The 22,407-nt window shown below is 39.4% G+C and overlaps 1 protein-coding gene across 1 annotated transcript; it reads right to left on the bottom strand.

Moving 5' to 3' along the window:
• Positions 1 to 4,881: 4,881 nt before the first annotated feature.
• Positions 4,882 to 6,011, bottom strand: LOC125359272 (protein FAM210A-like). The gene has a single exon (XM_048356922.1). It carries the CDS (start codon positions 5,894 to 5,896, stop codon positions 5,105 to 5,107), a length of 792 nt encoding a protein of 263 aa, XP_048212879.1. The 5' UTR covers positions 5,897 to 6,011; the 3' UTR covers positions 4,882 to 5,104.
• Positions 6,012 to 22,407: the final 16,396 nt, after the last annotated feature.

The following is a 22,407-nucleotide window of genomic DNA, read 5'->3' as shown; positions in this document are numbered from 1 at the left end:
CACACACACACACTTTGAGTGGGAACTTTTCACTCACTTTTCCTACTTTCTTCAACTGTAACTCTCAGCCAAACCAGTCCCAGTCCAGTTCCCAGCCATCCATGATGAGAAAAATGTGTATCTCTGTCCCCAAAAGAACAGCCCTGCCCCCAATAGGAGCCTTTTACTAGGTTCAAATGCTTTCAACTTCTTTGTATTACCCCATCTCCCATTGTAAAAGGAAAAAAATGAGAGCCTGACTCCTTAACAACAAGGAGAAGAGAAGGTACCCCTAGGTTTAACATTAAAAATTGAGCAGACTAGCCTGCCCACTGGACCTGTCTAGCTCTTGGGAGAGTGATGGTAGGATACCCTTTTGTACAGAAGTAAAGAGCTTTGATGAAATCTATATCTCTTGTGAGTCTACTCATTTTCTGACACCAGAGGGTCATGTGTTTCCAACGAACTGATTACATCAACTTGGACCTTAAAGCTATATTGCAGTTGTTTGTGTACAACCATATTTATTATGAGGCCACCTTTGATTCAATGTGTCTTGTTAAATTCACTACTTCATATTTTGTGATACTAGCAGAGAAAAAATAAATTCCATTGTTACACAAAACACATTTTTTATAGAAAAACATGAGAATAATATTTGATTCCATCTTTAATTACTCTTGACTCTAGTAATTCTGTCCCAGGACCATCACTCTGACTCAGATCCTGGTCATTCCTTGAATCATAGGTGTGGTATGATTTTTCCTGGGTGGAAGTCTACAGAATCTTCTTAGTTCATGTGCTTCTACATTGTTTCTGCCTTGATTTTATTTTTGTTCTTGTTTATACCAACTTTTTGTGTTTATCTTAGTCTTACATATAAAAAACTGCCCAAATTCATGCTATGATATAAAATCATCTGGCAGTGAAGAACAAGAAATACGTTTAAAATGGCCCATATAAAACTAACTCTGTTGAAATATAAATTGGTTAAATAAATAACCATGCCAAGTATGGTTTTTAATACCCATTATTTCTTTATATAAACATATTCATGCTTTCAATCTTCATTCATCTCCCTAGCAATCACATCTACATGGCAGTAACATCTCTAATCAATCACAATCATACACAACCACATGCATCCCCCACCCTTTGATATCATAGTTCCCTACTTAATCCAAATAACAAAATAACAATTAAAAACATTTGTCTTCCTATTGTTCTTATTCAACATCATGTTATCAGTAAAATAGATTTTAGTTACAGTCGCATATCAAATTAGATATATTAGAAGACATTTACCTTCAGAGATCTTCATTCTGAACCTAGTTAACATATTACAGAAGGCCAGGTGTTATGGCATTGACCTGTTTGGTTTGTTTGTTTGTTTTTTGCCAGTCCTGGGGCTTGGACTCAGGGCTTGAGCACTGTCCCTGGCTTCTTTTTGCTCAAGGCTAGCACTCTACCACTTGAGCCACAACGCCACTTCAGGCTTTTTCTATATATGTGGTGCTGAGGAATCGAACCCAGGGCTTCATGTATATGAGGCGAGCACTTTTACCACTAGGCCTTATTCCCAGCCCTATGGCATTGATCTGTAATCAGGAGGCAGAGGAAGGAGGACTGTGAGTTTCAGGCCCCATATAGTGAGACCATGCCTCAAACCAAATATAAGAAAAGAAACTCATAATGTTACACTTACTTGTATTTTTGTCAGAAGCTTGTCAGACAGTTTTTAAAATAATATAAGGAGGGAAACACAATTGGCCATGATAAAAATTGGTTGGGCTGGTATATCCACAATGAATATATATTTGTGTTTTACTTTTTAATAATAATTATGAATGTTCTACAGAATACTTTTTAATAAAATACATCCTGATGCTAAAAAGGAGAGTTATATTTACAAGTTCTGCATCATATCCAAATAATAACATAATATGTGACACAGAATGAGCAAATTAGTAGTTTTTAATCTCCATGCAAATTATCAATTCACATTGGAGAAGTGTTTATGGTAAAAAGTGATAAAATACTTTATTTCTATTTCTCTAAAAACAGATAATTTTATTTAATTAAAATATTTAGTGTAAGCAAATAAGGAACCAACCACTTCATCCCCACAGAGCCTTTTTCATGTGATAGAGACATGCACACAGTAAGAGAAACATGACATGAATGGCTCAATGGCTGAGAGCTTTTACCTAAGCTGAAAAAACAGACATGAGAAAGACCTAAGAAACAGGTCCTTATAAGATAGAATCTCCTTTTTACTTATAAATAATGAGAAAGAGAAGGTCTCACAGAGGAATACACAGTATGTTCCCAAGACTGGGGACATCGGGCACAGGAGCTCAGGGAGGCAATTAAATTCAGAATTACTTAGGGAAAAGAATGTGTGTAAGAAGTATGTCACTGTCATTTTATTATTTAGTAGTATATTATTCCATTTCTAAATACAGGTAGCATTCTTGGGCAGTACCTGATTAGACTTTGTTTCATTTTTCAACCTTCAGCTCAAGCTTCAGATTCTCTCCTAATTGCCCTAGCACAATGAATAAAAATGTAAGAAAAGTAAAAAGTCTTAGAAGACTGTGGGAAGGTGTATATCATTGTTGTAAATGCATTAAAATAAGATTACTGGGAATGTTCACAAATGTCAGTGGGTTTGGAAAAGTGTGGCTGGCTCAGCTTTGGCCTTGACTTTAAACCACAGCTGGACATCTATCTCTCAATGGACTTTCTACATGACAGAGCAGCTCTCAGATAATCTATCCAAGTTAACCCTTTACACCAAGGCTTGTCTTTCGTTTGTCCTGTTGTTGGTGTTTAACTTAATATTTTATAAACTGCCCAAAGCATTTATTTTTAAATTTTATTTATTTATTGTCAAAGTGAAGTACAAAGGGGTGACAGTTTCATATGTAAGGAAGTGAGTACATTTCTTATCCAACTTGTTGCCTCTTCCATAATTTTTCTCCTGCCTTATCCCATCCTCACTTGCCTCCAATCTGCGCCCCCCCCCCCCCCGCAAGTTGTACAGTTGGCTTACAGCATATCGTCTTATAACTATTGCTGTTGCATTGGTTCACCTTTTACCTTTGTCTTTCCACTTTGATGATCCCTTTCCCTTACCTAGTTCTGAAAAATGTATATACAATACCCAGGGTACCAAAATCAGATACAGTGAAGTCAGGGGTAAAACAATGGGGAAGAGAGACAAAAGAAAAAGGCAGAATTTCACATGGTACATTGAAAATAACAACATTAATGATAAACCACCTTTTTTTTTTTTTACTGTTTTTGAGGTATACACAAGCAGCACTTATTTTCTATAACTGGGTAAACACAACCCAATTATGATACTGGTGACAAAACTCACATGGACTGAACAAGAGAAGAGAAAAAGTAAATCTTAGTCTCAGAAGTATTAGTAACATCTAAGAGCTCCCAATTCATCTCTGTTAGACAATATGTCCTATGCAATGGTAAAGGAAAGTAATTGGTTTAGGAGAAAGAATTCTGATTTAAGAAAGAATTCAGATTTAAACACACAGTCCCAACTAGTTTAAAAAATCATTAATATTTCAGGGCTTAGTATCTGAGTAAGCATGCTAAAATGTGTTATCTGTGTTTAGATTTGAACTGTGCCTTCAATGTGAAGCAGTGCGGAGGCCTCTGCAGCAAGAGACAATCATACCCCAACAAAGAGCAGACACACAGATTCTCTCATCACAACGCTCCACCACCCCAGAGAGAAAAGATGCCAGTCATGTGCATTTAAAAAGTGTTTCACTATAGTGATTATTTGATGTAAAAAACTTTTTCCCCTTGGAACTATTCTTTCAATATTGATAGAGAGTCCTGCCAAGGACCAGGGACCAGGCAGGACAGCTGTGTAGCAAGGTCTCTGCCATTCTCTTGTAGCAGCCAAACCAATACAATAACCACCAAAGAGAGGTCACTTCCTCCTCCAATGTCAACCCAAGGGTTTGAAGGAAAGGAAGGGCTGCTAGAGAAACACGCATGAACGTGCTCCATGATCATAGTCACTTGCCTATCTCACAACAACTGATTCATTCCAAGCAGACAATTATCAAGTAGGACACTCAGCAAGATTTCCTTTCAATATAATATAAAAAGCAGCAGCCATTATTTTAAGATGGATTCCATACTGAAATCAACATTATCAGTGAGACAAAGCTACCGGGAAGTAGCTGGTGTGCAAGGAGGTCCATACTCCTCAAGGACAGCACTGGCTCCCTCTATGCGCTTCAGACCTTCACTGGCTTGTCACTATTAAACCATAATCAACTTTATAAAACCTTCACACTTCACCTAAGACATTAGCTAAAGGGAACACAAATGAGTTACAAGATCATCTGGTGTTCTGCACTCACTACCACAAGCTTGAAAGGGACCAATGGCTGCTTATTTGCTGTAGAAAATGTGATTTTTGACCAGCTTTAGATAAAAATCATTTTAAAGGGTTCAATTTCATTTATGTGTAACCAGCACATAGTATTTACATACATATGGTTAAATTTTTATTCAACTTTCTTCATGTAAGTTCTCTATCTGAATGGATAGGTTATGTGAGATGCTTTGTCATGGAAAGAACTAAGCAACCAGACGGTCCAAGGCTGCTTCCACCCAGAGAACTGAATACAGTCACAATCTTCATCAATAACTTAGAAACAGATCTGGTATTAGCAGCCTGTCTTGTCTTCAGGCCACAGTTATTCCAAGAGATGACCTAGTCTGCTCAGGCTACAGCCCAAAAAATAAAGCAAATTTGATTCTGAAGACCTGGGAGGCGGAAAAAAAACCTGACAGTGAAGATATTAGCCACTGCTTATTGCCACCACTGACATAAAATTGTTACACGGGGCTTTCTTCTTAAAAATCAAAACAAAAAATCCCACAATTTTTCTGGTGATTTAACTTTTAAAAGGGTTATCTTATTTCATTAACCCCTAGAGAACTGATATACTAGTCAACTAACCAAAAAAGTAATGAGAATGTGTCTTTGTCCAAAGACTCTAGAGGGTTAAAGTGCAGGGGATTTCTATAGCTTGTTAAATAGGGCACACTGTTACACTTTTTTCTTAAGAGAAACTTTTTATTTGGTTTCTTGTAATTTCCCAGTGAGTCTATCCTTTGTCTCTTCCATTTTCTCGGTGATGAGCTCCTTGGTCTCTTCCATCCTGTCCTGCAAATACTCCTTGACAGGCGGCGGGGTCGACATACAGCCACGGCTTCTCAAATACTTGACGGTAAAGGACGTTCCTCCCAAGGTCACAGTGTAGCGGGCAGGTGTTGCAATCTTAAACATGGCGTATGCCGTCAGGGCATTTCCACTCTGGGAGTTTTTCAGGATGTCTACTACACTGTCAGGTAACCCAAGGAGCTCTAGGAAAGGGATGACATTCACACCTTTTATGGCTGCATAGTAAAATGTCCCAAACCAAATACCGGAAGTTACTAGATGCACAGGAATCAAAACTTTCCCATATTGTCTAAAAGTTTTCTTAAATCGCTGATAAAGGCTAATAGATTTGTCTTGTAAAGGATCAGTCTCTTCCTTTTTTTCAGAAGGAGTTCCTTGGGGTGTGGCCGTAGACGATAAAGCCCTCTTGGATGAAGCATCCTGTTCCCATCCTTTGTGGTGAAGGATCCTTGGCCACGGAGGCTGAGCATCCAATGGCTTCTGTTCCTTTGCAAGGCACTGGGCAGTAGACAGGTGCAGCCAGTGCTCTTGAGAGTAGTGTACCCCAAACACTTTGGACTCGGCACTATACAAAAGCAATGCTCCCTTTACATTCTGGTAGTGTCCAAAGAGACCAGCTTTCTGTGGGTCCCAGTATGTTCTGTGGGCCAGCCGAGAAATAGTCCATAGTAGGTTCCATTGCATTTTGAAAGATGGTGGTAGATTTCAGCTTCTAGAGACTCCGAGGACGTTGGGGCGGCCGCTGCGCCGGGGCGCGCCTTCCGCACCGCAGCTCCTCAGGCGCCACCTCAGCGTTTTCGTCCAGCAGGCGGGCCTGGACCAGCGAGGGTCAGCGCGCGGAACGCACAGGCTCCGCTCGGACGCCCCAGGACCCACTAGCCGCGCCCACGAGCCGCGTGCTCGTGCCGCTCGTGCCGCCCGTGCCTGCTCCGCGCCTCCACGCCGCACGCCCAAGCGCGCGGAACTCTCATGATAAACCACTTATTCCCATAAGTTCAAGTTCATTTTGCTTAGCATTATCTTATGTATTCACAAGTACTAGCTATTGCGCTATTGTGATCTTCTGCTAGGACTATGTACTAATTAACAATGAGGGGAAAAAATAGTCTATGTTTCTTTGTGTCTGGCTCACTTCACTTAATATGATTTTTTCCAAATATTTTCATTTCCTTATGAATGGGGCAATGTCATTCTTTCAGATAGAAGCATGGACTTCCATTGTGTATATATAACACATTTTCTTTTCATTTTTCAAATTTTTACTATCAAACTGATGTACAGAGAGGTTACAGTTTCATACATTAGGCATTGGATACATTTCTTGTACTGTTTGTTACCTTCTCCCTCATACCCCCATCCCTCCTCCCACTTTCCCTTCCCCCCCTGAGGTGTTCAGTTCACTTACACCAAACAGTTTTGCAAGTATTGCTTTTGTAGTTGTCTTTTTTTACCCTGTGTCTCTCAAATTTGGTATTCCCTATCAATTTCCTACTTCTAATACCAGTATACAGTTTCCAATATACTCAGATAAGATTACAGAGATAGTGTAGGTACAACCATAGGAAGGTGATACAAGAACATCATCAATAATAGAAGCTACAGATACACATAGGACCTTGAAAGTAGTTACAACTGTGATATAACAATTGTTTCCATAACATGGAGTTCATTTCACTTAGCGTCATCTTATGTGATCATAAGGGTATAGCTGTTGGGCCTTGTGATGCTCTGCTATGACTTGCCTAAACCTGTACTAATTATTCCCCATAAGGGAGACCATAGAGTCCATGTTTCTTTGGGTCTGGCTCACTTCACTAAGTATAATTTTTTCCAAGTCCTTCCATTTCCTTACAAATGGGACAATGTCATTCTTTCTGATAGAGGCATAAAATTCCATTGTGTATATGTACCACATTTTCCTGATCCATTCGTCTACTGAGGGGCATCTGGGTTGGTTCCAGATTCTCGCTATGACAGATTATACTGCGATGAACATTGTTGTGCTGGTGGCATTACTGTGATTTTGTTTGTGGTCTTTTGGATAGATACCCAAAAGTGGGGCTGCTGGGTCATAGGGCAGTTCTATATTTAGCCTTCTGAGGAATCTCCATAGTGCTTGCCAGAGTGGCTGAACCAGTTTACATTCCCACCAACAATGAAGTAGGGTTCCCTTTTGGCCACATCGCCTCCAACAATTGTTATTGTTAGTTTTCTTGATATAGGACATTCTTACTGGGGTGAGATGGAATCTCAATGTTGTTTTGATTTGCATATCTTTTATGGCCAGTGATGTAGAGCACTTTTTCATATGTCTCTTGGCCATTCTCATTTCCTCATCAGAGAAGTCTCTTTGTAAGTCTTTAGCCCACTTGATGAGGGAGCTATTGGTTCTTTGCGGTTTTGTTTTGGAAGAAGGTAATTTTTTTAGTTCTGCATATATTTTAGATATGAGGCCTTTGTCCATTGAATGGCCGGTAAAGATCTTCTCCCAGTCTGTGGGCTTTCTGTTTATCTTGAGAGCTATGTCCTTTGCCCTGCAGAAGCTCTGCAGTTTGATGCAGTCCCATTTGTCCAACCTTTCTTTGATTTGTAGCCTTTCTGAGTCTTTGTTAAGGAAGTTCCGTCCTGCGCCAAGGAGCCCAAGTATTTCTCCTACTCCTTCCTTCAGTGTTTTCAGGGTGTCTGTTTTGATTTCGAGGTCTTTAATCCATTTGGAATTGATTTTGGAGCAGGGTGATATATAAGGATCTAGTTTTAGTTTGTTGCATGTGTTGAGCCAGTTTTGCCAGCACCATTTGTTAAAGAGGCTATCTTTCTTCCAAACTATTGTTTTAGCTCCTTTATCAAAGATTAAGTAGGCGTAGTTCTGTGGGTTCATTTCCGGGTCTTCAATTCTGTTCCATTGCTCTTCAGGCCTGTTCCAGTGCCAATACCAAGCTGTTTTTATTACTATAGCTTTATAATACAGCTTGAAGTTGGGAATTGTAATTCGTCCAGCACTGTTCTTTCTGCTTAGGATTGTTTTTGCTATTCTAGGTCTTTTATTGTTCTATATGAATTTCTGGATTGCTTCCTCTATTTCATTAAAAAATTGTGTTGGGATATTAATGGGTATTGCATTGAATTTGTAGATAGCCTTTGGCAATATTGCCATTTTGATTATATTAATCCTCCCAATCCAGGGGCATGGGAGGTTTTTCCATTTCCTTAGATAACACATTTTCTTGATCCATTCATCTACTGAGGGGCATCTGGGTAGGTTCCATATTTTAGCAATGGTAATTTGTGCTACAATGAACATAGTTGTGATGGTAGCTTTAGTGCGGTCTTGCTTGTAATCTTTTGGGTAGATGCTCAAAAGTAGGTCATAGGGGAGCTCTATGTTTAGCCTTTTGAGGAACCTCCACACTGCTTTCCAGAGTGGTTAAACAAGTTTACACTCCCACCAAGAATGTAGTAGGGTTCCCTTTAGGCCACATTTAAGGATTTGTTTTGGGGGAATTTAATATTTTGAGTTCTAAGTGTATTTTAGAAATGAGGCCCTTGTCTGTTGTATGGCCAGTGAAGATCTTCTCCCAATCTGAGGGCTTTCTATTTATCTTGCTATCTTTATCTGTTGCCATGGAGGAGCTCTGCAGCAATCCCATTTGTCTAAACTTTCTTTGATTTGTTGAGTTTCTGGGCCTTTAAGAAAGTTTCAACCTATGCCTAGGAGCCCAGTGTTTCTCCTATTCCTTCCTGCAATGTTTTCAGGGTATCTGCTTTTAACTCAAGATCTTCCATCCATTTGGAGTTGATTCTGGCGCAAGAAAGATCTAGCTTTAGTTTTTTATAGTTTAACCAAGTTTGTCAGCACCCTTTGTTGAAGAGGCTGTCCTTCTTCCATCCTATTTCTTTCACTCCTTTATCAAAGATTAGGTGGCCATAGGTGTGCAGGTTCATTTCTGGGTCTTCAGTTCTATTCCATTGGTCCTCAGGCCTGTTTTTGTGCCAATACCAAGGTATTATTATTACTATAGCTTTGTAATAGAGTTTGAAGTTTGCTATTGATATTCCTCTAGTACTGTTTTTCCTACTTAGGATTGTTTTTGCTATTTGGGGTCTTTCATTGCTCTATATGGATTTTTGGATTGCTTCCTCTATTTCATTAAAGAATGGCATTGGGATATTAATGGGCATTGCATTGAATTTGTAGATAGCCTTTGGCAGTATTGCCATTTTCACAATGGTAATCCTCCCAGTCCAGTGGCCTTTTCCATTTCCTTAGTTCAGCCTTAATTTCCTTTTTGAGGTTTTTAAAATTTTTTGTCATAGAGGTCTTTCATTTCTTTGTTTAAGGTTCTTCCTAAATATGTTTTGAGGCTATTGCACAAGGACATGCTTTCCTGATTTCAGCATTGCTGTTCACATTGTTTGCATTGTTCACAGAAAAGCCACTGGTTTTTTCAGGACTTATTTTATATCCTGCTACTTTGACAAAGTTTTAGATCAGCTCAAGTAACTTGGGAGTAGAGTCTATAGGGTTCTTTAAATACAGGATCATGTCATCTGCAAAGAGAGAGAATTTTACTTCATCTTTCCCTATTTGGGTCCCCTTTATATTTTTCTCTTGCCTTATTGCTCTGGCTAAGAATTCTAATACTATGTTGAAGAGGGGTGGAGAGAGCAGGCATCCTTGTCTTGCTCCTGATTTTAAAGGAAATGGCTTTAACTTTTAGCCATTAAGTATAATGCTAGCTGTAAGTTTGTCATACACAGCCTTTACTCAAGAATGTTCCCTGGATTCCTAGTTTCTCCAAAGCTTTCATCAGAAATGGTGATGGATTTTGTCAAATGCTTTTCTGAGTCTAAAGAAATAATCATGTGATTCTTGACCTTGCTCCTATTGATGTGGTGAATTACATTAATTGACTTGCATATATTAAGCCAGCTTTGCATCCCTGGAGTGAATCTGATTTGTTCATAGTGTATAATTTTTGATGACTTGTTGAAGTCAATTGGCCAGAATTTTTTTGATAAATTTTGTATTGACGTTCATCAAAGAAATGGGTCTATAGTTCTCTGTCTTTGATGAATCTCTGTCTGGTTTGGGGATAAGGGTTATACTGGCTCCATAGAATGTGTTTGATAGTGACCTTTCGCTTTAAATTTCATTGAAGAGTGAGTAGTATTGGTATGAGTTCTGCTTTGAAGGCCTTATACAATCCATGTGTGAATTCATCTGAACCTGGTATTTTCTTGGATGGGAGATGTTTTGTTGCAGTTTCTATTTCATTACTTAATATGGTTTAAATAATCTTGGTTAAGTTCAGGCATGTCAATATTTGCTATGAATTCGTCCATTTCTTCCAGATTCTCAAATTTGTTAGCATATAGGTTTGTGAAATATTCCCTTATAATATTCTGGATCTTAGTTGTTTCTTTTGTGATGTTTCCAGTCTTGTCTCTGATATTGCTTATTTGGGTGAGTTCTCTTCATTTTTTGGTAAGATTTGCTAATGGGCTGCTGGTTTTGTGATTTTTTTTTAAGAACCAACTCTTTGTTTTGTTGATTCTGTGGTTTTCTTAGGCTAATTCATTAAATTCTGATGGGGGTTTGGCTTGTTGCTCTTTTTATAAGAGCTTCAGGTGCATCATTAAATTGTTGGATTGAGATTTCTCCAATTTGTTGATGTAGGCACTCAGAGCTATAAATTTTCCTCTGATTACTGCCTTTGATGTGTTCCAAAGGAGCTGGAATTTTGTGTGCTCATTTTGGCTAAATATCATAAACATTTGAATTTCCATTCTGATCTTCAATGACCCACTGGTAGTTCAATAATGTGTTATTCAGGCTCCATGAGTTGCATAATTTTCTATGGTGGCTTTTAGTATTGAGCTCTAAATTTATTTCAATATGGTCTGAGAGAATGCAGGGAATGCTTTATTTCTGGACTTGTGCAGATTTTCTTTGTGCCCTAAAATGTGATCTATTTTGGAGAATGTTCAATGTGAGGCCAAGAAGAATGTATGTTTTGGTGTTGCTGGGTGGAATATTCTGTAGATGTCAGTTAAGTCTAGTTGATCTATGCAATTGTTAAGTTCTGAGGTTTCTTTGTTCAGTTTTTGGTGTGTTGATCTATCCAGAGGCAACAGTGGTGTGTTACACTCTCCAACAATGTGTTTGGATCTATGTGCTTTTTCAGAATCAGTGGTGTTTCTTTGATGAAGTTGAGTGCTCCAGCATTTGGTGTATAGATGTTTAGGATGATTTTATTCTCCTGTAGGAGAAATCCCTTTATTAGTATGTAATAATCTTCTTTGTCTCTTCTTACTGATTTTAATTTGAAGTCAATTTTATCTGATACTAGGCTTACAACTCTAGTTTGTTTATGGGGGCCATTTTCTTGATAGATTTGGTTCCAGGTTTTCACTTTCAGAATGTTTGCTTTTGTGTGCAAGATGTATCTCTTGAAGACAGCAAAAAGACGGATCTTGCTTTTCGAATCAACTTGTCAGTCTATGTCATTCAATTGAAAAGTTAAGTCCATTAATATTGAGAGTTAGAATTCAATGGACGATGAAGATCCAAGACCAAATAAAGGACCAGAAATTAAGAGATATAAGGAACAGGAGGAGGAGAAAGTAAAAGTAGTGAAATGAGGGAAGTGGAAGGTACAGGATGGAAATTGAGATGGAAGTTCAAAGAAAGGAAACAAAAGAAAATATAAAAATAAAAAGAATGGAAAATGGTGAAATATAAAACTTTAAGAAGAAAATTTTTTAAGTAAAGAAATAAAGGAATGTTACCAAATTTGGGGGTACTGATCTTCAGAGATAGAGGTTTTAGAAATTAGAATCTGGAATTTTTTGTGTGCACAATGAAGAAGAAGGTCTATTAAGACTATTAAAGTCTATTAAAGACTGTTCATGTATTTAGGAATGAGGTTGAAAAGGAAGAAAAATTAAAAATAAAGAAAAGAAAAAGGAAACACAAAACAGACAAAAAAACATACCAACAATCAAAAATAGGATGTACAAGGAAGAAAAAACTTTTAAAAATTGGGGGGAAAGTTAACATATTATTAAGAGTCCTTGAATGCCAGCGGGTCAGTAGGGCAAGCAGCAACAGGAACAGTGGCAGACGTGGTCCCTGTGAGGCCTCAGTAGGATGGATTCTTCCCTGAGGCCTTGGATGTGACAGAGTCAGCAATGGTGGGTACAGAGGTCCGCAGATCACAGCAATGGGATTTGTATCAGTTGCTGTTGCCCAGTGGGCCGGCTCTGTGGTGGGGACGCCCCTTCATGAGAGTCACGGTGGTGTGGGGCGCCAGCAGCAGGTGGGCTGGTGGGACAAGCTTCCCTAGGGCTCAGAGTCATTGGGGAGGTGTGTTGCCTTGGGTGCTGATGTCGGCCACGTCAGCAGCCTCTGATAGTGACTATGATAGGGAGCGAGGGTGTTGGCAGCACAGTGGCCTCAGCGCACTTGCTGAGAGGCTTTGCCCCCACTTCTGCAGCACAGGTGGAGGCCAGGCTAGGCAGCAAGGGTTTTTTGCCGGTGCAGCGCCCCCTATGACCCTGCTTGGCCTCCTCTGAAGGGATCAGGACGTCTCGCAGCAGCAGCAGCAGAGGCAGCGACCACTTCAAGGGCGAAGAGGCTCTGACGCTCAGCCTCAGCATCCTTGGATCAAGCTCTTACCTTTATGCCTGTAACAACAATGGCAGCAGCTTCAATGCCAGCAGTAGCAATGACGGTGCCAGTGGTGATGGCAGTCACACAAAATGGGGTGAGTGGTTTCAGGCTCGGTAATTTGGTCTCGCTGTCCCAGTTCCAGTGGCTCGCTGTGGCTGCGAGGGATGTGGCGGGAGAAGCAGCCCAGGTCGATGTGGCGAGCTTTTGTGTGGGATGCCAGGAGCAGCTGCGAAGGTGGTGGTGGTAGAGCCGGCAGCAGCATGCGTGGTGGCGGGCAGAGAGGCCCTGGCAAATCACTCTGTGGCTCGGAGTCCGGCGGCGGCCTTTGCACACAGGGCTAGGCAGTGTGGGCAGCTCCATATATGGTTGGCAGCAGCCCGGCAGGCAAATTCATCAGGGGGCTCGGCTAGGGGACTCTGGGAACTTCTCTGTTTCCCCACCTTAGTTTCGGTGGGTCTGGTGGTGCGGGTTTTCTTCGGGTTTTGTGTAATCCTCTGGCTGAAGTTTGCTTGATGGCATTCTGATCATTTTTGGTTTTGTTTTGGGTTATATTTTCCCTGGGTCTCCCCAGCTGTGCTGCTGCCGCAGCAGAACCACAGGGGTCCACTCCGTGTTTCATTGGGTTTTTTTTGTTTTTTTCCTTTTTGTTGTTAGTTCTCCTGTAGTAAGGTAAATTTTCATCTGCTTAGTGATTGAATGGTGTGGGTCTCTTGAGGTACAGTGTGTCCTGTGACCCTAAATCTCTATGTGGTCAGACACCTAGTGAGCTTACCTGTGGAAGTGTCGACAGGTGGCTGCACTTCTTCCCAAAAGCATTTTACTTTCTTTCTTTCTTTCTTTCTTTCTTTCTTTCTTTCTTTCTTTCTGTCTTTCTTTCTTTCTTTTTTTTTCAAATTTTTATTATCAAACGGATGTACACAGAGGTTACAGTTTCATATGTTAGGCATTGGATACATTTCTTGTACTGTTTGTTACCTTCTCCCTCATACCCCCCTCCCTCCTCCCACTTTCCCTTCCCCCCCCAGGTGTTCAGTTCACTTACACCAAACAGTTTTGCAGGTATTGCTTTTGTAGTTGTGTGTCTCTTTTGCCCTGTGTCTCTCAAATTTGGTATTCCCTTTCAATTTCCTACTTTCAATACCAGTATACACGGTTTCCAATATACTCAGATAAGATTACAGAGATAGTGTAGGTACAACCACAGGAAGGTGATACAAGAACATCATCAATAATAGAAGCTACAGATACACATAGGACGTTGAAAGTAGTTACAACTGTGATATAACAATTGTTTCCATAACATGGAGTTCATTTCACTTATCATCGTCTTATGTGTTCATAAGGGTATAGCCATTGGGCCTTGTGATGCTCTGCTATGACTTGCCTAAACCTGTACTAATTATTCCAAATAAGGGAGACCATAGAGTCCATGTTTCTTTGGGTCTGGCTCACTTCACTTAGTATAATTTTTTCCAAGTCCTTCCATTTCCTTACAAATGGAACAATGTCATTCTTTCTGATAGAGGCATAAAATTCCATTGTGTATATGTACCACATTTTCCTGATCCATTCGTCTACTGAGGGGCATCTGGGTTGGTTCCAGATTCTAGTTATGACAAATTGTGCTGCGATGAACATTGTTGTGCTGATGGCATTACTGTGATTTTGTTTGTGGTCTTTTGGATAGATACCCAAAAGTGGGGCTGCTGGGTCATAGGGCAGTTCTATATTTAGCCTTCTGAGGAATCTCCATACTGCTTGGCAGAGTGGCTGAACCAGTTTACATTCCCACCAACAATGAAGTAGGGTTCCCTTTTGGCCACATCCCCTCCAACAATTGTTATTGTTAGTTTTCTTGATATATGACATTCTTACTGGGGTGAGATGGAATCTCAATGTTATTTTGATTTGCATTTCTTTTATGGCCAGTGATGTAGAGCATTTTTTCATATGTCTCCTGACCATTCTCATCTCCTCATCAGAGAAGTCTCTTTGTAAGTCTTTAGCCCACTTGATGAGGAGGCTATTGGTTCTTTGCAGTTTTGTTTTGGAAGAGGGTAATTTTTTTAGTTCTGCATATATTTTAGATATGAGGCCTTTGTCCATTGAATGGCCGGTAAAGATCTTCTCCCAGTCTGTGGGCTTTCTGTTTATCTTGCGAGCTATGTCCTTTGCCCTGCAAAAGCTCTGGAGTTTGATGCAGTCCCATTTGTCCAACCTTTCTTTGATTTGTAGCCTTTCTGAGTCTTTGTTAAGGAAGTTCCGTCCTGCGCCAAGGAGCCCAAGTGTTTCTCCTACTCCTTCCTTCAGTGTTTTCAGGGTGTCAGTTTTGATTTCAAGGTCTTTAATCCATTTGGAATTGATTTTGGAGCAGGGTGATATATAAGGATCTAGTTTTAGTTTGTTGCATGTGTTGAGCCAGTTTTGCCAGCACCACTTGTTAAAGAGACTATCTTTCTTCCATACTATTGTTTTAGCTCCTTTATCAAAGATTAAGTAGGTGTAGTTCTGTGGGTTCATTTCTGGGTCTTAAATTCTGTTCCATTGGTCTTCAGGCCTACTCCGGTGCCAATACCAAGCTGTTTTTACTACTATAGCTTTATAATACAGCTTGAAATTGGGTATTGTAATTTCTCCAGCACTACTATTTCTGCTTAGGAGTGTTTTTGCTATTGTAGGTCTTTTATTATTCCATATGAATTTCTGGATTGCTTCCTCTATTTCATTAAAAAATGGTGTTGGGATATTAATGGGTATTGCATTGAATTTGTAGATAGCCTTTGGCAATATTGCCATTTTGATTATATTAATCCTCCCAGTCCATGAGCATGGGAGGTTTTTCCATTTCCTTAGTTCTGACTTAATTTCGTTTTTCAAGGTTTTAAAGTTCTCCTCAAAGAGGTCTTTCACTTCTTTGGTTAAGGTTATTCCTAGGTATTTTATGTTTTGGGGGGCTATTGCAAAAGGAGTTGCTTTCCTGATTTTAGCCTCGGTCTTCGGGTCGTTAGCATAGAGAAAGGCCGTTGGTTTTTGAAGGTTTATTTTATATTCTGCAACTTTGCCAACGTTTTGGATCAGCTCTAGTAGCTTGGGGATAGGGTCTATGGGATTCTTTAGGTATAGGATCATGTCATCTGCGAAGAGAGAAAGTTTAACTTCATCTTTTCCTATTTGGATCCCCTTTATATTTTCTTCTTGCCTAATTGCTCTGGCTACGAATTCTAGTAGTATGTTGAAGAGCAGGGGAGAGAGTGGACATCCCTGCCTTGTTCCTGATTTTAAAGGGAATGGCTTTAGTTTTTCACCATTTAGAGTTATGCTTGCTGTTGGTTTGTCATAAACTGCCTTGATTATATTCAGGAATGTTCCCTGGAATCCCAATTTTTCCAGGGCTTTTAGCATAAATGGGTGCTGGATTTTATCGAACGCTTTTTGCGCATCCAGAGATAAAACCATGTGGTTCTTTACCTTGCTCCGGTTGATGTGGTGGATTACATTAATTGACTTGTGTATATTAAACCAACTTTGCATCCCTGGGATGAATCCAGTTTGATAGTGGTGTATGATTTTTTTTGATGACCTTTTGAAGTTGATTGGCCAGAATTTTGTTGAGAATTTTTGCATCTATGTTCATCAGGGAAATCGGTCTGTAGTCCTCTTTCCGTGATGAGTCTCTGCCTAGTTTTGTGATGAGGGTTATACTGGCTTCATAGAATGAGTCTGGTAGTAAACGTTCTCTTTCAATTTCATTGAAGAGTTTGATAAATATTGGTGTGAGTTCTGTTCTGAAGGCCTTGTAGAATTCTGCGGTGAATCCGTCTGGACCTGGGCTTTTCTTGGATGGGAGACCATTTATTGCCATTTCTATTTCAATACTGGATATGGGTTTGTTTAGAAGGTTTAAATCTTCATGGTTGAGTTTGCGGATATCAATTTTTTCTAGGAAATCATCTTCCAAGTTCTCGAATTTGTTGGCTGAAAGGTGTGCAAATTAGTCCCTTATTATTTTCTGAATTTCAGTTATTTCTGTGGTGATGTTACCTGTTTCATCTCTTATCTTGTTTATTTGAGTGTGCTGCCTTCGTTTTTTGGTCAGGTTTGCCAGGGGTCTGTCTATCTTGTTGATTTTTTTCCAAGAACCAATTCTTTGTTTTGTTGATTCTTTTGATGGTTGTTTTTTGTCTCTAACTGATTTAATTCTGATTTGATTTTAATTATTTGCTTCCGTCTATTGACTTGGGGTTTGGCTTGCTGTTCTCTCTCCAGAAAATTACGGTGCTTCCTTAAATTATTGAGTTGCTGTTTCTCCAGTTTGTTGATGTATGTACTCAGAGATATAAATTTTCCTCTGAGTACTGCCTTTGCTGTGTCCCAAAGGAGCTGGTACTTTGTGTCCTCAACTTGGTTGAATTCCATAAACATTTGAATTTCCGTTTTAATTTCTTCAATGACCCACTGTTGGTTCAGCAGTGTGTTGTTTAGTCTCCATGAATTGTAGGATTTTCTGTGGTGGCTATTTGAGTTGAGCTCTAATTTTATTCCATTGTGGTCTGAGAGAATGCAGGGAATGGTTTTGATACTTCTGAATGTGTACAGATTTTCTTTGTGCCCTAAGATATGATCTATTTTGGATAATGTTCCATGTGTGGCCAAAAAGAATGTGTATTCTGTTGTTGCTGGGTGGAATATTTGGTAGATGTCGGTTAAGTCTAGTTGGTCAGTGCAATTATTAAGATCTGTGGTTTCTTTGTTCAGTTTTCGGCGTGTTGATCTGTCCAGAGATGATAGTGGAGTGTTAAAGTCCCCAACTATCAATGTGTTTGAGTCTATGAGTGTTTTTAGAGTCAGTAGTGTTTGTTTAATGAAGTTTGGTGCTCCTGCATTTGGTGTGTAGATATTTAGAATGGGTATATCTTCCTGTAAGAGAGATCCATTTACTAGTATGTAGTAACCTTCTTTGCCTCTTCTTACCTTTTTTAATTTGAATTCAATTTTGTCTGATACTAGGATTGTAAATCCAGCCTGCTTATGGGGCCATTTGCTTGATAGATCTGATTCCAGCCTTTCACTTTTAGAAGATGTTTACTTTTACTGGATAGATGTGTCTCTTGGAGGCAGCAAAAAGATGGATCTTGATTTTTGATCCAACTTATGACCCTATGTTGTTTGATTGGAGAATTAAGTCCATTAATGTTGACAGTTAGGATTGAGAGATGATCGTTTGTTCCTTTCATTATCACTATCTTGTTTAAAGCTGTGTCTTCCCATTTCTTGATCTGATGTTTACTATTTAGGATTCATTTCTCTGTATTGGGATCTTGATTATTTTCCCTGTATAGTACATATTTGAGGATTTTCTGTAAAGCTGGTTTGGTGGACATATATTGTTTCAATTTTTCCTTACTGTGGAAGACTTTTATTTGACCTTCAGCTATGAATGAGAGTTTGACTGGGTACAGAATTCTTGGTTGGTAGTTATTTTTATTTAGTGTTTGGTATACTTCATTCCAGGCTCTCCTTGCTTTCATGGTCTCTACTGAGAAGTCTGTGGTAATTCTGATTGCTTTTCCTTTATATGTGATTGTTTTATTCTCCCTAACAGCCTTAAGGATTCTTTACTTGTACTCTACTGATCCTGTTTTGATAACAATGTGTCGGTGGGATGTCCTATTCTGGTCTGGTCCGTTTGGGGTTCTAAATGCTTCTTTTTTTTCTCAAATTTTTATTATCAAACTGATGTAGAGAGAGGTTACAGTATCATACGTTGGGCATTGGATACATTTCTTGTACTGTTTGTTGCCGTGTCTCTCATTCCCCCCTCACTCCCCCCCTTTCCCTCCCCACCCCAGGTGTTCAGTTCACTTACACCAAACAGTTTTGCAAGTATTGCTTTTGTAGTTATTTCTCTTTTTTTACCCTGTGTCTCTCAAATTTGGTATTCCCTTTGAATTTCCTACTTCCAATACCAGTAAACACGGTTTCCAATATACTCAGATAAGATTACAGAGATAGTGTAGGTACAACCACAGGAAGGTGATACAAGAACATCATCAATAATAGAAACTACATATACACATAGGATATTGAAAGTAGTTACAACTGTGATATATCACTTGTTTCCATAACATGGAGTTCATTTCACTTAGCATCATCTTATGTGTTCCTAAGGGTATAGCTATTGGGCCTTGTGATGCTCTGCTATGACTTGCCTAAACCTGTACTAATTATTCCCAATAAGGGAGGCCATAGAGTCCATGTTTCTTTGGGTCTGGCTCACTTCACTTAGTATAACTTTTTCCAATTCCTTCCATTTCCTTACAAATGGAACAATGTCATTCTTTCTGATAGAGGCATAAAATTCCATTGTGTATATGTACCACATTTTCCTGATCCATTCATCTATAGAGGGGCATCTGGGTTGGTTCCAGATTCTCGCTATGACAAATTGTGCTGCGATGAACATTGTTGTGCTGGTGGCATTACTGTGATTTTGTTTGTGGGCTTTTGGATAGATACCCAAAAGTGGGGCTGCTGGGTCATAGGGGAGTTCTATATTTAGCCTTCTGAGGAATCTCCATACTGCTTGCCAGAGTGGCTGAACCAGTTTACATTCCCACCAACAATGAAGTAGGGTTCCCTTTTGGCCACATCCCTCCAACAATTGTTATTATTAGTTTTCTTGATATATGACATTCTTGCTGGGGTGAGATGGAATCTCAATGTTGTTTTGATTTGCATTTCCTTTATGGCCAGTGATGTAGAGCATTTTTTCATATGTCTATTGGCCATTCTCATTTCCTCATCAGAGAAGTTTCTTTGTAAGTCTTTAGCCCACTTGATGAGGGGGCTATTGGTTCTTTGCGGTTTTGTTTTGGAAGAAGGTAATTTTTTTAGTTCTGCATATATTTTAGAGATGAGGCCTTTGTCTGTTGAATGTCCGGTAAAGATCTTCTCCCAGTCTGTGGGCTTTCTGTTTATCTTGAGAGCTATGTCCTTTGCCGTGCAGAAGCTCTGGAGTTTGATGCAGTCCCATTTGTCCAACCTTTCTTGGATTTGTAGCCTTTCAGGGTCTTTGTTAAGGAAGTTCTGTCCTGTGCCAAGGAGCCCAAGTGTTTCTCCTACTCCTTCCTTTAGTGTTTTCAGGGTGCCTGTTTTGATTTCAAGGTCTTTAATCCATTTGGAATTGATTTTGGTGCAGGGTGATATATAAGGATCTAGTTTTAGTTTGTTGCATGTGTTGAGCCAGTTTTGCCAGCACCACTTGTTAAAGAGGCTATCTTTCTTCCATACTATTGTTTTAGCTCCTTTATCAAAGATTAAGTATGCGTAGTGCTTTGGGTTTAATTCTGGGTCTTCAATTCTGTTCCATTGGTCTTCAGGCCTGTTCCGGTGCCAATACCAAGCTGTTTTTATTACTATAGCTTTATAATACAGCTTGAAGTTGAGTATTGTAATTCCTCCAGCACTGTTCTTTCTGCTTAGGAGTGTTTTTGCTATTCTAGGTCTTTTATTGTTCCATATGAATTTCTGGATTGCTTCCTCTATTTCATTAAAAAATGGTGTTGGGATATTAATGGGTATTGCATTGAATTTGTAGATAGCCTTTGGCAATATTGCCATTTTGATTATATTAATCCTCCCAATCCAGGAGCATGGGAGGTTTTTCCATTTTCTTAGTTCTGACTTAATTTCGTTTTTCAAGCTTTTAAAGTTCTCTTCAAAGAGGTCTTTCACTTCTTTGGTTAAGGTTATTCCTAGGTATTTTATGTTTTGGGGAGCTATTGCAAAAGGAGTTGCTTTCCTGATTTCAGCCTCAGTCTTCGGGTTGTTAGCATAGAGAAAGGCCGTTGGTTTTTGAAGGTTTATTTTATATCCTGCAACTTTGCCAAAGTTTTGGATCAGCTCTGGTAGCTTGGGGGTAGAGTCTATGGGATTCTTTAGGTATAGGATCATGTCATCTGCAAAGAGAGAAAGTTTAACTTCATCTTTTCCTATTTGGATCCCCTTTATATTCTCTTCTTGCCTAATTGCTCTGGCTACGAATTCTAGTAGTATGTTGAAGAGCAGGGGAGAGAGTGGACATCCCTGCCTTGTTCCTGATTTTAAAGGGAATGGCTTTAGTTTTTCACCATTTAGAGTTATGCTTGCTGTTGGTTTGTCATAAACTGCCTTGATTATATTCAGGAATGTTCCCTGGAATCCCAGTTTTTCCAGGGCTTTTAGCATAAATGGGTGCTGGATTTTATCGAGCGCTTTTTGCGCATCCAGAGATAAAACCATGTGGTTCTTTACCTTGCTCCGGTTGATGTGGTGGATTACATTAATTGACTTGTGTATATTAAACCAACTTTGCATCCCTGGGATGAATCCAGTTTGATAGTGGTGTGTGATTTTTTTTTCTTATTGTTGTCATTGTGTTTAATGTACTAGGTGAATTTCCTGTGGCGTACCCCCTGTGGTCCCTGTATATGATTTTGGTACACTGGATATTGTATATATGCTTATGATTTTTTTGATGACCTGTTGAAGTTGATTGGCCAGAATTTTGTTGAGAATTTTTGCATCTATGTTCATCAGGGAAATCGGTCTGTAGTCCTCTTTCCGTGATGAGTCTCTGCCTAGTTTTGTGATGAGGGTTATACTGGCTTCATAGAATGAGTCTGGTAGTAAACATTCTCTTTCAATTTCATTGAAGAGTTTGATAAATATTGGTGTGAGTTCTGTTCTGAAGGCCTTGTAGAATTCTGCGGTGAATCCGTCTGGACCTGGGCTTTTCTTGGATGGGAGACCATTTATTGCCATTTCTATTTCAATACTGGATATGGGTTTGTTTAGAAGGTTTAAATCTTCATGGTTGAGTTTGCGGATATCAATTTTTTCTAGGAAATCATCTTCCAAGTTCTCGAATTTGTTGGCTTAAAGGTGTGCAAAATAGTCCCTTATTATTTTCTGAATTTCGGTTATTTGTGGTGATGCTACCTGTTTCATCTCTTATCTTGTTTATTTGAGTGTGCTGCCTTCGTTCTTTGGTCAGGTTTGCCAGGGGTCTGTCTATCTTGTTGATTTTTTCAAAGAACCAACTCTTTGTTTTGTTGATTCTTTCGATGGTTTTTTTCGTCTCTAATTGATTTAATTCTGATTTGATTTTAATTATTTGCTTCCGTCTATTGACTTGGGGTTTGGCTTACTGTTCTCTCTCCAGAAAATTAAGGTGCTTCCTTAAATTACTGAGTTGCTGTTTCTCCAGTTTGTTGATGTATGTACTCAGAGATATAAATTTTCCTCTGAGTACTGCCTTTGCTGTGTCCCAAAGGAGCTGGTACTTTGTGTCCTCAACTTGGTTGAAGTCCATTAACATTTGAATTTCTGTTTTAATTTCTTCAATGATCCACTGATGGTTCAGCAGTGTGTTCTTTAGTCTCCATGAATTGTGGGATTTTCTGTGGTGGCTGAATGAGTTGAGCTCTAATTTTATTCCATTGTGGTCTGAAAGAATGCAGGGAATGGTTTTGATACTTTTGAA

This window comes from Perognathus longimembris, chromosome 11, assembly GCF_023159225.1.
Source record: "Perognathus longimembris pacificus isolate PPM17 chromosome 11, ASM2315922v1, whole genome shotgun sequence".
Classification (NCBI taxonomy): Eukaryota; Metazoa; Chordata; class Mammalia; order Rodentia; family Heteromyidae; genus Perognathus; species Perognathus longimembris.
Note: the sequence above shows the minus strand (reverse complement) of the source record. Positions and strands in the feature narration are given on the sequence as shown.

Bases quoted from the DNA above. Each gene is read 5' to 3' on its own strand.
- LOC125359272 (XM_048356922.1), bottom strand. From the start codon at position 5,896: ATGCAATGGAACCTACTATGGACTATTTCTCGGCTGGCCCACAGAACA.